At 52.3% G+C, this 12,237-nt stretch overlaps 2 protein-coding genes across 3 annotated transcripts in view; one reads left to right on the top strand and one right to left on the bottom strand.

The window, feature by feature from the left end:
• ift80 (intraflagellar transport 80 homolog (Chlamydomonas)) overlaps positions 1-2,558 on the bottom strand; it is a 39,116-nt gene extending 36,558 nt beyond the window's left edge. Inside the window, exons 1-3 of one of the 2 annotated variants that reach the window (XM_079609010.1) lie at positions 2,355-2,558; positions 831-904; positions 667-744 (exon numbers count right to left, since the gene is read on the bottom strand). In XM_079609010.1, the coding sequence (XP_079465136.1) occupies positions 667-703 (37 nt within the window). In that variant the 5' untranslated portion in view covers positions 704-744; positions 831-904; positions 2,355-2,558. Of the gene's footprint in view, positions 1-665; positions 745-830; positions 1,087-2,354 lie in introns of those variants that run through there. The other variant, XM_079609009.1, reaches the window with a different exon arrangement.
• smc4 (structural maintenance of chromosomes 4) overlaps positions 2,451-12,237 on the top strand; it is a 55,199-nt gene continuing 45,412 nt past the window's right edge. The window contains exon 1 of the mRNA XM_079609008.1: positions 2,451-2,586. Coding sequence (XP_079465134.1) covers positions 2,463-2,586 — 124 coding nt within the window. The 5' untranslated portion in view covers positions 2,451-2,462. The remainder of the gene's footprint in view (positions 2,587-12,237) is intronic.

Consider the following 12,237-nt stretch of genomic DNA (forward strand, 5'->3'; position numbering starts at 1 on the left):
TAAAAACAAGTAGCACTCAAACGAACACCTCATTTGTTTTCAGTTCTTCTACCTTGGGATTAAGTGTTTAGGTTTATTTATATGTATGGAACGCAGTGTGCGCGTTTTAAAGTTGTTACTGTATATAACCAGTTATGATCAAAACTTCAAAAGTTTACAAACCGTTGATGTAAGTTATTGAGGATCTTCTGGAAAGGTGACCAAATCGGCTGGGTGAAAAATATACACACATACAACAACGTTTGGCTGCATTTTTACTTCAATTAAGGCACTTTTGATGTCCATCTTCCACAAGCTTTTGACTGAATCTTCGACCACTGCTGCAGGTCACCTAACGTTACATCTGTTCAGTTTAGGGAATTAGGGAATTCTTTAGACTATAGAGGACGGGTCACAAAGCATGTTTATAGCACTAAACTTTAAGTTGTTGTATGTATATTTTGACCACATTTCCAGGAGACCCTTAATAAATTCATGATAGAACCAAAACTGAAACATATTATAATGACCAAGACGTACAGTGTTTGTTCCAAACATCTTCATCACAGCGAAAATAAGAGATGTAGTTAGCAGCTAATCAGAGGAAATCAGTGTAAACTCTAACGTTAGACAGATTCTTTACATTATGCATTATTACATCATGTGAACAGTAAATGTAAAGGATATGTTTGGGTTCCTTCAGCAGAGATGTTTTCAACCGCATCCTTCAGCGTGTCTCTGGTGCTTTAAATGCGATAAAGTTCCCTGTTTATAAGAAGAAACGATGAAAATCCACTCAAATGTGACATCTATCTTGAGGAGAGTAGCGGTGATGAAACGTGTTTGTTTACCTGACTGAAGGCGCCGTTGCCACGGAAACGCGTTCTCCACTGCCGTGCTAACGAGCTACTTCTGAATAAAACAGCTTTAAAAACATTAGATGATATTGAGGCTGTCTATATTGAGGGATCACACTTCTGAGTAAACACTAGTCGTATACATCATCTCCCAATCGTCTTCTTTTTGTTATGTTACAGGTTGTTTTTCCTTGCATTATACTAGGAAGTGAACATGCGTTAAAACTAAAACAACGCTGCCCCACATCTCGCGAGACTTAACTACTTCAAACCTACTGCCTCACTTCTCACGAGACGTAGCGGTGCATAGTATTTGTATTTTATTAATCATTCTGTTTTTTATTCTCAATTGGGGGACACATTTCATGTATTCATGTAAGATTTGCTAAATTATTTATTGATTAGAAAAAAATGTGTGTATTTATTTAATTGTCTTTAACACTACGGCCTCTTTTTTTCTTTTCAAACTTAAATTATACTGATTTTAAATAAATTGACATTTATTCGACTTTTGTACATGCTCAGTGTGCTTGTTGTCGCTAAAACAAACAAACAACTGCCCGGTCACGTGACGCGCGGTGTTCCCATGAAGCACTGCGCGGGTCACAACGGACTCGGGTTCGTCACTCTGAGTTTACGCGCCATTTACGAGTGAGATTTCAGCAGTCAGGGCAGCGACCGAGCGCAGACTTCCCTCGGTTTACTCTCAGTACATGCGAATCCGTTTCAGAGGAACTCAACTCGGACTAAACTCGACGGGCGAGGGACATCAGCCGGACCGGACAGAGGTAAAGTAACGTTAACGTTAAACGGTGACTTTAATGCGGAGCGTCAAATGAAGCGTCATGTCGCACACACGCATTTATCTGCTCTCATCAACACACTGGATGATCAACAGTCACGTTTTGGGTTCATAAATGTGTATATAGTTTTACTCGATCTTACAAGACTGGCTTCTCGGTTGCAGCATATTCTTGTTAAGCTTTAACATTAAGTGATTAACAGTTAACGTTAGTCCTTCTTATTGCACCGTTCGTATCTCTTATTTTATTTTGAGTAAGTTAACGTTACTTGGAGAATACACGATGCATTGCTCTTGTTATTGGTGTGTAACGTTATGTTCGGAAAGCAGCACGAGTTTGACTGCAGACAGCGAACTCATTATCCACCAGAGTGTGCCTAACACACACATTTAATCTCACTCGATATATAAAGGCACGTCCAGCTGTTTTCCGCACACAGTTAGTGTATCTCGAGGAGCAAGTTTAGCGCAGTGAGAGCTGTCAGCGCGCGCGACGTGCTCAGTGTTGTCATGCGTGTGCGCGCATCAGGGGCACCTCACAAACACGACACTAGTGTGTGAAGGCGGCTCGCTTGCCTGGGCTGTGGTGTTGACACACACACACACACACACACACACACACACACACACACACACACACACACACACACACACACACACACAGAGTGAGGTCGTGTATTGTCATCTCAGATCATGTTACTGTGTTACTGTTTTACCCGAGAGCTGAGAAGTGTGGACAAAGACGGGCACGCGCTCTCGTCCGCGCGCTTGAGCCGGTGTTCAACGGTGGTTTTCTTCTTCTTCTTCTTCAGGTGCCGTGAATCATGCCTGCGAAAACCAGCAAGAGCTCGACGGCCGCCCGGAGAGCGGCGGAGGCGCGGGACGCGTCTGATGATGATGATGATGTCGCCAAGAGCGTCACTCCACCGGGCCGCGCGCACGGTAACGGTAAGACCAGCCGCGCACGAGCGCAGAAAGTTCCTTCAGGCGCGCGCCCGCTCTCAGCTTCAGCTCGTGTTTATTTCTCATCTTTGTTTAGTTGAGTCAGTCTGCTTACTGCTAATGTGCAAATATGATGTATGCTTATTAAGAAGGCGATTCGTGTCGATGTAGTCATGGCTGTGTTAAAATGCTACAACATCTGGACATTTGATGAGACGGGACTGTGACCGCTATAATAAGTTCACACACTTTTGCTTTGGGAGAAAAGAAAAGCTACATAGTGATTTATAATTTTAATCTAATTAAAAGTGATGCTCGCAAATCATTGCTCGTAGCTTTAACAAAACAGACAACTTGACATGCAGTTCATCAGTTCACAGGGATCATATGCACTGTGGAGAAGTGTGAGTCGGGATATTTGAGTAATGTCCAGGTCTGGATGAGTATGGTCACATATTTGTGCTTTCCAGAATATTGTCCCTATTCGGTTTTCTAAAATATAAACGTACATGTTATCACTTCAAGATGGAAACAGTCACAGATGACTGTACTTCACACCAAATATAATGATGAATGAAACTATTATGTTAAATGTGGTCTGAAAAACCGAGAGCTTTTGAAATTTAATTCTAGAAAAGTATGAAATTGTGAAAGGGGAAGTGTGTAGGAACCCTGTAATTCAGAAATGAATAACAGACCTGGTGGGGAGACGCCGTATACGAGTTTCTTTGACGTATTTGGTGAATAACTCTGTCATAATGTTACTTCATAGCATTCTTTGTTTGCACTTTTTTCTTTAATTTGATTTATTTATTTTCTTGTTTTGTTTCTGCAGATGTATTCTAGCAATCTACTATAGGAGAGGGTTTGATGTGACGCTTGTTTGGAGAATGAATGTACCGTTTTGTTAATCTGAAAGAGAAAATAAAAACTGTGTATCATAAAAAAGAAAGAAATTAATAACAGTGTAAGTTAAAGGTGCAGTGTGTAATATTTAGGAGGATCTGTTGACAGAACTGCAATATCATATTCATAACTATGTTTTCAGTGGTGTATAAAGACCTTACATAATGAACCTTTATGTTTTTATTACCCTAGAATGAGGCATTTCTCTACACACACCGCGGGGCCCCTTACATCGACAGGTTTCTCTACACACACCGCGGGGCCCCTTACATCGACAGGTTTCTCTACACACACCGCGGGTCCCCTTACATCGACAGGTTTCTCTACACACACCGCGGGGCCCCTTACATCGACAGGTTTCTCTACACACACCGCGGGGCCCCTTACATCGACAGGTTTCTCTACACACACCGCGGGGCCCCTTACATCGACAGGTTTCTCTACACACACCGCGGGGCCCCTTACATCGACAGGTTTCTCTACACACACCGCGGGGCCCCTTACATCGACAGGTTTCTCTACACACACCGCGGGGCCCCTTACATCGACAGGTTTCTCTACACACACCGCGGGGCCCCTTACATCGACAGGTTTCTCTACACACACCGCGGGGCCCCTTACATCGACAGGTTTCTCTACACACACCGCGGGGCCCCTTACATCGACAGGTTTCTCTACACACACCGCGGGTCCCCTTACATCGACAGGTTTCTCTACACACACCGCGGGGCCCCTTACATCGACAGGTTTCTCTACACACACCGCGGGGCCCCTTACATCGACAGGTTTCTCTACACACACCGCGGGGCCCCTTACATCGACAGGTTTCTCTACACACACCGCGGGGCCCCTTACATCGACAGGTTTCTCTACACACACCGCGGGTCCCCTTACATCGACAGGTTTCTCTACACACACCGCGGGTCCCCTTACATCGACAGGTTTCTCTACACACACCGCGAGGCCCCTTACATCGACAGGTTTCTCTACACACACCGCGGGTCCCCTTACATCGACAGGTTTCTACACACACCGTGGGGCCCCTTACATCGACAGGTTTCTCTACACACACCGCGGGTCCCCTTACATCGACAGGTTTCTACACACACCGCGGGTCCCCTTACATCGACAGGTTTCTCTACACACACCGCGGGGCCCCTTACATCGACAGGTTTCTCTACACACACCGCGGGTCCCCTTACATCGACAGGTTTCTACACACACCGCGGGTCCCCTTACATCGACAGGTTTCTCTACACACACCGCGGGTCCCCTTACATCGACAGGTTTCTACACACACCGTGGGGCCCCTTACATCGACAGGTTTCTCTACACACACCGCGGGTCCCCTTACATCGACAGGTTTCTACACACACCGCGGGTCCCCTTACATCGACAGGTTTCTACACACACCGTGGGGCCCCTTACATCGACAGGTTTCTACACACACCGCGGGGCCCCTTACATCGACAGGTTTCTCTACACACACCGCGGGGCCCCTTACATCGACAGGTTTCTCTACACACACCGCGGGGCCCCTTACATCGACAGGTTTCTCTACACACACCGCGGGGCCCCTTACATCGACAGGTTTCTACACACACCGCGGGTCCCCTTACATCGACAGGTTTCTACACACACCGCGGGTCCCCTTACATCGACAGGTTTCTACACACACCGTGGGGCCCCTTACATCGACAGGTTTCTCTACACACACTGCGGGGCCCCTTACATCGACAGGTTTCTCTACACACACCGCGGGGCCCCTTACATCGACAGGTTTCTCTACACACACTGCGGGGCCCCTTACATCGACAGGTTTCTCTACACACACCGCGAGGCCCCTTACATCGACAGGTTTCTCTACACACACCGCGGGGCCCCTTACATCGACAGGTTTCTCTACACACACCGCGGGTCCCCTTACATCGACAGGTTTCTCTACACACACCGCGGGTCCCCTTACATCGACAGGTTTCTCTACACACACCGCGGGGCCCCTTACATCGACAGGTTTCTCTACACACACTGCGGGGCCCCTTACATCGACAGGTTTCTCTACACACACCGCGGGGCCCCTTACATCGACAGGTTTCTCTACACACACCGCGAGGCCCCTTAAATCGACAGGTTTCTCTACACACACCGCGGGGCCCCTTACATCGACAGGTTTCTCTACACACACCGCGGGTCCCCTTACATCGACAGGTTTCTCTACACACACCGTGGGGCCCCTTACATCGACAGGTTTCTCTACACACGCCGCGGGGCCCCTTACATCGACAGGTTTCTACACACACCGCGGGGCCCCTTACATCGACAGGTTTCTACACACACCGCGGGGCCCCTTACATCGACAGGTTTCTCTACACACACCGTGGGGCCCCTTACATCGACAGGTTTCTCTACACACGCCGCGGGGCCCCTTACATCGACAGGTTTCTCTACACACACCGCGGGGCCCCTTACATCGACAGGTTTCTCTACACACCGCGAGTCCCCTTACATCGACAGGTTTCTCTACACACACCGCGGGGCCCCTTACATCGACAGGTTTCTCTACACACACCGCGGGTCCCCTTACATCGACAGGTTTCTCTACACACACCGCGGGGCCCCTTACATCGACAGGTTTCTCTACACACCGCGAGTCCCCTTACATCGACAGGTTTCTCTACACACACCGCGGGGCCCCTTACATCGACAGGTTTCTACACACACCGCGGGGCCCCTTACATCGACAGGTTTCTACACACACCGCGGGGCCCCTTACATCGACAGGTTTCTACACACACCGCGGGGCCCCTTACATTGACAGGTTTCTCTACACACACCGCGGGGCCCCTTACATCGACAGGTTTCTCTACACACACCGCGGGGCCCCTTACATCGACAGGTTTCTCTACACACACCGCGGGTCCCCTTACATCGACAGGTTTCTCTACACACACCGCGGGGCCCCTTACATCGACAGGTTTCTCTACACACACCGCGGGGCCCCTTACATCGACAGGTTTCTCTACACACACCGCGGGGCCCCTTACATCGACAGGTTTCTCTACACACACCGCGGGGCCCCTTACATCGACAGGTTTCTCTACACACACCGCGGGGCCCCTTACATCGACAGGTTTCTCTACACACACTGCGGGGCCCCTTACATCGACAGGTTTCTCTACACACACCGCGGGGCCCCTTACATCGACAGGTTTCTCTACACACACCGCGGGGCCCCTTACATCGACAGGTTTCTCTACACACACCGCGGGTCCCCTTACATCGACAGGTTTCTCTACACACACCGCGGGTCCCCTTACATCGACAGGTTTCTACACACACCGCGGGTCCCCTTACATCGACAGGTTTCTCTACACACACTGCGGGTCCCCTTACATCGACAGGTTTCTACACACACCGCGGGTCCCCTTACATCGACAGGTTTCTCTACACACACCGCGGGTCCCCTTACATCGACAGGTTTCTACACACACCGCGGGTCCCCTTACATCGACAGGTTTCTACACACACCGCGGGGCCCCTTACATCGACAGGTTTCTCTACACACACCGCGGGGCCCCTTACATCGACAGGTTTCTCTACACACACCGCGGGTCCCCTTACATCGACAGGTTTCTACACACACCGCGGGTCCCCTTACATCGACAGGTTTCTACACACACCGCGGGGCCCCTTACATCGACAGGTTTCTCTACACACACCGCGGGGCCCCTTACATCGACAGGTTTCTCTACACACACCGCGGGTCCCCTTACATCGACAGGTTTCTCTACACACACCGCGGGGCCCCTTACATCGACAGGTTTCTACACACACCGCGGGGCCCCTTACATCGACAGGTTTCTACACACACCGCGGGGCCCCTTACATCGACAGGTTTCTACACACACCGCGGGGCCCCTTACATCGACAGGTTTCTACACACACCGCGGGGCCCCTTACATCGACAGGTTTCTCTACACACCGCGAGTCCCCTTACATCGACAGGTTTCTACACACACCGCGGGGCCCCTTACATCGACAGGTTTCTACACACACCGCGGGGCCCCTTACATCGACAGGTTTCTCTACACACACCGCGGGGCCCCTTACATCGACAGGTTTCTCTACACACACCGCGGGTCCCCTTACATCGACAGGTTTCTACACACACCGCGGGGCCCCTTACATCGACAGGTTTCTACACACACCGCGGGGCCCCTTACATTGACAGGTTTCTCTACACACACCGCGGGGCCCCTTACATCGACAGGTTTCTCTACACACACCGCGGGGCCCCTTACATCGACAGGTTTCTCTACACACACCGCGGGTCCCCTTACATCGACAGGTTTCTCTACACACACCGCGGGGCCCCTTACATCGACAGGTTTCTCTACACACACCGCGGGGCCCCTTACATCGACAGGTTTCTCTACACACACCGCGGGGCCCCTTACATCGACAGGTTTCTCTACACACACTGCGGGGCCCCTTACATCGACAGGTTTCTCTACACACACTGCGGGGCCCCTTACATCGACAGGTTTCTCTACACACCCCGCGGGGCCCCTTACATCGACAGGTTTCTCTACACACACCGCGGGTCCCCTTACATCGACAGGTTTCTACACACACCGCGGGTCCCCTTACATCGACAGGTTTCTACACACACCGCGGGGCCCCTTACATCGACAGGTTTCTCTACACACACCGCGGGTCCCCTTACATCGACAGGTTTCTACACACACCGCGGGTCCCCTTACATCGACAGGTTTCTACACACACCGCGGGTCCCCTTACATCGACAGATTTCTCTACACACACCGCGGGGCCCCTTACATCGACAGGTTTCTACACACACCGCGGGGCCCCTTACATCGACAGGTTTCTACACACACCGCGGGGCCCCTTACATCGACAGGTTTCTCTACACACACCGCGGGTCCCCTTACATCGACAGGTTTCTCTACACACACCGCGGGGCCCCTTACATCGACAGGTTTCTACACACACCGCGGGGCCCCTTACATCGACAGGTTTCTCTACACACCGCGGGGCCCCTTACATCGACAGGTTTCTCTACACACACCGCGGGTCCCCTTACATCGACAGGTTTCTCTACACACACCGCGGGGCCCCTTACATCGACAGGTTTCTACACACACCGCGGGGCCCCTTACATCGACAGGTTTCTACACACACCGCGGGGCCCCTTACATCGACAGGTTTCTCTACACACACCGCGGGTCCCCTTACATCGACAGGTTTCTCTACACACACCGCGGGGCCCCTTACATCGACAGGTTTCTCTACACACACCGCGGGGCCCCTTACATCGACAGGTTTCTCTACACACACCGCGGGTCCCCTTACATCGACAGGTTTCTCTACACACACCGCGGGTCCCCTTACATCGACAGGTTTCTACACACACCGCGGGTCCCCTTACATCGACAGGTTTCTACACACACCGCGGGTCCTCTTACATCGACAGGTTTCTCTACACACACCGCGGGGCCCCTTACATCGACAGGTTTCTCTACACACACCGCGGGTCCCCTTACATCGACAGGTTTCTCTACACACACCGCGGGTCCCCTTACATCGACAGGTTTCTACACACACCGCGGGTCCCCTTACATCGACAGGTTTCTACACACACCGCGGGTCCTCTTACATCGACAGGTTTCTCTACACACACCGCGGGGCCCCTTACATCGACAGGTTTCTCTACACACACCGCGGGGCCCCCTTACATCGACAGGTTTCTCTACACACACCGCGGGGCCCCTTACATCGACAGGTTTCTACACACACCGCGGGGCCCCTTACATCGACAGGTTTCTACACACACCGCGGGGCCCCTTACATCGACAGGTTTCTACACACACCGCGGGGCCCCTTACATCGACAGGTTTCTCTACACACACCGCGGGTCCCCTTACATCGACAGGTTTCTCTACACACACCGCGGGTCCCCTTACATCGACAGGTTTCTCTACACACACCGCGGGGCCCCTTACATCGACAGGTTTCTCTACACACGCCGCGGGGCCCCTTACATCGACAGGTTTCTCTACACACCGCGAGTCCCCTTACATCGACAGGTTTCTCTACACACACCGCGGGGCCCCTTACATCGACAGGTTTCTCTACACACACCGCGGGGCCCCTTACATCGACAGGTTTCTCTACACACACCGCGGGGCCCCTTACATCGACAGGTTTCTCTACACACACCGCGGGGCCCCTTACATCGACAGGTTTCTCTACACACACCGCGGGGCCCCTTACATCGACAGGTTTCTCTACACACACTGCGGGGCCCCTTACATCGACAGGTTTCTCTACACACACCGCGGGGCCCCTTACATCGACAGGTTTCTCTACACACACCGCGGGGCCCCTTACATCGACAGGTTTCTCTACACACACCGCGGGTCCCCTTACATCGACAGGTTTCTCTACACACACCGCGGGTCCCCTTACATCGACAGGTTTCTACACACACCGCGGGTCCCCTTACATCGACAGGTTTCTACACACACCGCGGGGCCCCTTACATCGACAGGTTTCTCTACACACACCGCGGGGCCCCTTACATCGACAGGTTTCTCTACACACACCGCGGGGCCCCTTACATCGACAGGTTTCTCTACACACACTGCGGGGCCCCTTACATCGACAGGTTTCTCTACATACACTGCGGGGCCCCTTACATCGACAGGTTTCTCTACACACACCGCGGGGCCCCTTACATCGACAGGTTTCTCTACACACACTGCGGGGCCCCTTACATCGACAGGTTTCTCTACACACACCGCGGGTCCCCTTACATCGACAGGTTTCTCTACACACACCGCGGGTCCCCTTACATCGACAGGTTTCTCTACACACACCGCGGGGCCCCTTACATCGACAGGTTTCTCTACACACACCGCGGGTCCCCTTACATCGACAGGTTTCTACACACACCGCGGGTCCCCTTACATCGACAGGTTTCTACACACACCGCGGGTCCCCTTACATCGACAGATTTCTCTACACACACCGCGGGGCCCCTTACATCGACAGGTTTCTACACACACCGCGGGGCCCCTTACATCGACAGGTTTCTCTACACACACCGCGGGTCCCCTTACATCGACAGGTTTCTCTACACACACCGCGGGGCCCCTTACATCGACAGGTTTCTACACACACCGCGGGGCCCCTTACATCGACAGGTTTCTCTACACACACCGCGGGTCCCCTTACATCGACAGGTTTCTCTACACACACCGCGGGGCCCCTTACATCAACAGGTTTCTCTACACACACCGCGGGGCCCCTTACATCGACAGGTTTCTCTACACACACCGCGGGTCCCCTTACATCGACAGGTTTCTCTACACACACCGCGGGTCCCCTTACATCGACAGGTTTCTACACACACCGCGGGTCCCCTTACATCGACAGGTTTCTACACACACCGCGGGTCCTCTTACATCGACAGGTTTCTCTACACACACCGCGGGGCCCCTTACATCGACAGGTTTCTCTACACACACCGCGGGGCCCCTTACATCGACAGGTTTCTACACACACCGCGGGGCCCCTTACATCGACAGGTTTCTACACACACCGCGGGGCCCCTTACATCGACAGGTTTCTCTACACACACCGCGGGGCCCCTTACATCGACAGGTTTCTCTACACACACCGCGGGGCCCCTTACATCGACAGGTTTCTCTACACACACCGCGGGTCCCCTTACATCGACAGGTTTCTCTACACACACCGCGGGGCCCCTTACATCGACAGGTTTCTCTACACACACCGCGGGTCCCCTTACATCGACAGGTTTCTCTACACACACCGCGGGGCCCCTTACATCGACAGGTTTCTACACACACCGCGGGGCCCCTTACATCGACAGGTTTCTCTACACACACCGCGGGTCCCCTTACATCGACAGGTTTCTCTACACACACCGCGGGGCCTCTTACATCGACAGGTTTCTACACACACCGCGGGGCCCCTTACATCGACAGGTTTCTCTACACACACCGCGGGGCCCCTTACATCGGCAGGTTTCTCTACACACACCGCGGGGCCCCTTACATCGACAGGTTTCTACACACACCGCGGGGCCCCTTACATCGACAGGTTTCTCTACACACACCGCGGGGCCCCTTACATCGACAGGTTTCTCTACACACACCGCGGGTCCCCTTACATCGACAGGTTTCTACACACACCGCGGGGCCCCTTACATCGACAGGTTTCTCTACACACACCGCGGGTCCCCTTACATCGACAGGTTTCTACACACACCGCGGGTCCCCTTACATCGACAGGTTTCTCTACACACACCGCGGGGCCCCTTACATCGACAGGTTTCTACAGTGGCCCTGAACGGACAAACACGTTTCGTCAATGTGTTCTGCGTGCAAAAAAGTAAAAATATTGACACAATGTTGAACAAGTAACAATAATATTCACAATAACATATTGTTTTTCTGAATAATTAAGTACACCTTATTTCTTAATTTATCTTTGTAAAGAAACCTCATTGCTTAACTGGCTACTCTCTGCCGTCTCTGACGACGACATCACTTCCTGTCGGCCAGCGTAACTTCTGTTGGGTGCGATTCACAACCTCACCACTAGACAGGGCCGGATTAACCATTAAGGCAACTGGGCAATTGCCCAGGGGCCCAGGACATCTAAGGGGCCCTGGGCACCGTCAAATATTATGATTAAAATGTC

The sequence above is a fragment of the Phoxinus phoxinus genome (assembly GCF_949152265.1).
Source record: "Phoxinus phoxinus genome assembly, chromosome: 4".
In the NCBI taxonomy this organism is placed as follows: Eukaryota; Metazoa; Chordata; class Actinopteri; order Cypriniformes; family Leuciscidae; genus Phoxinus; species Phoxinus phoxinus.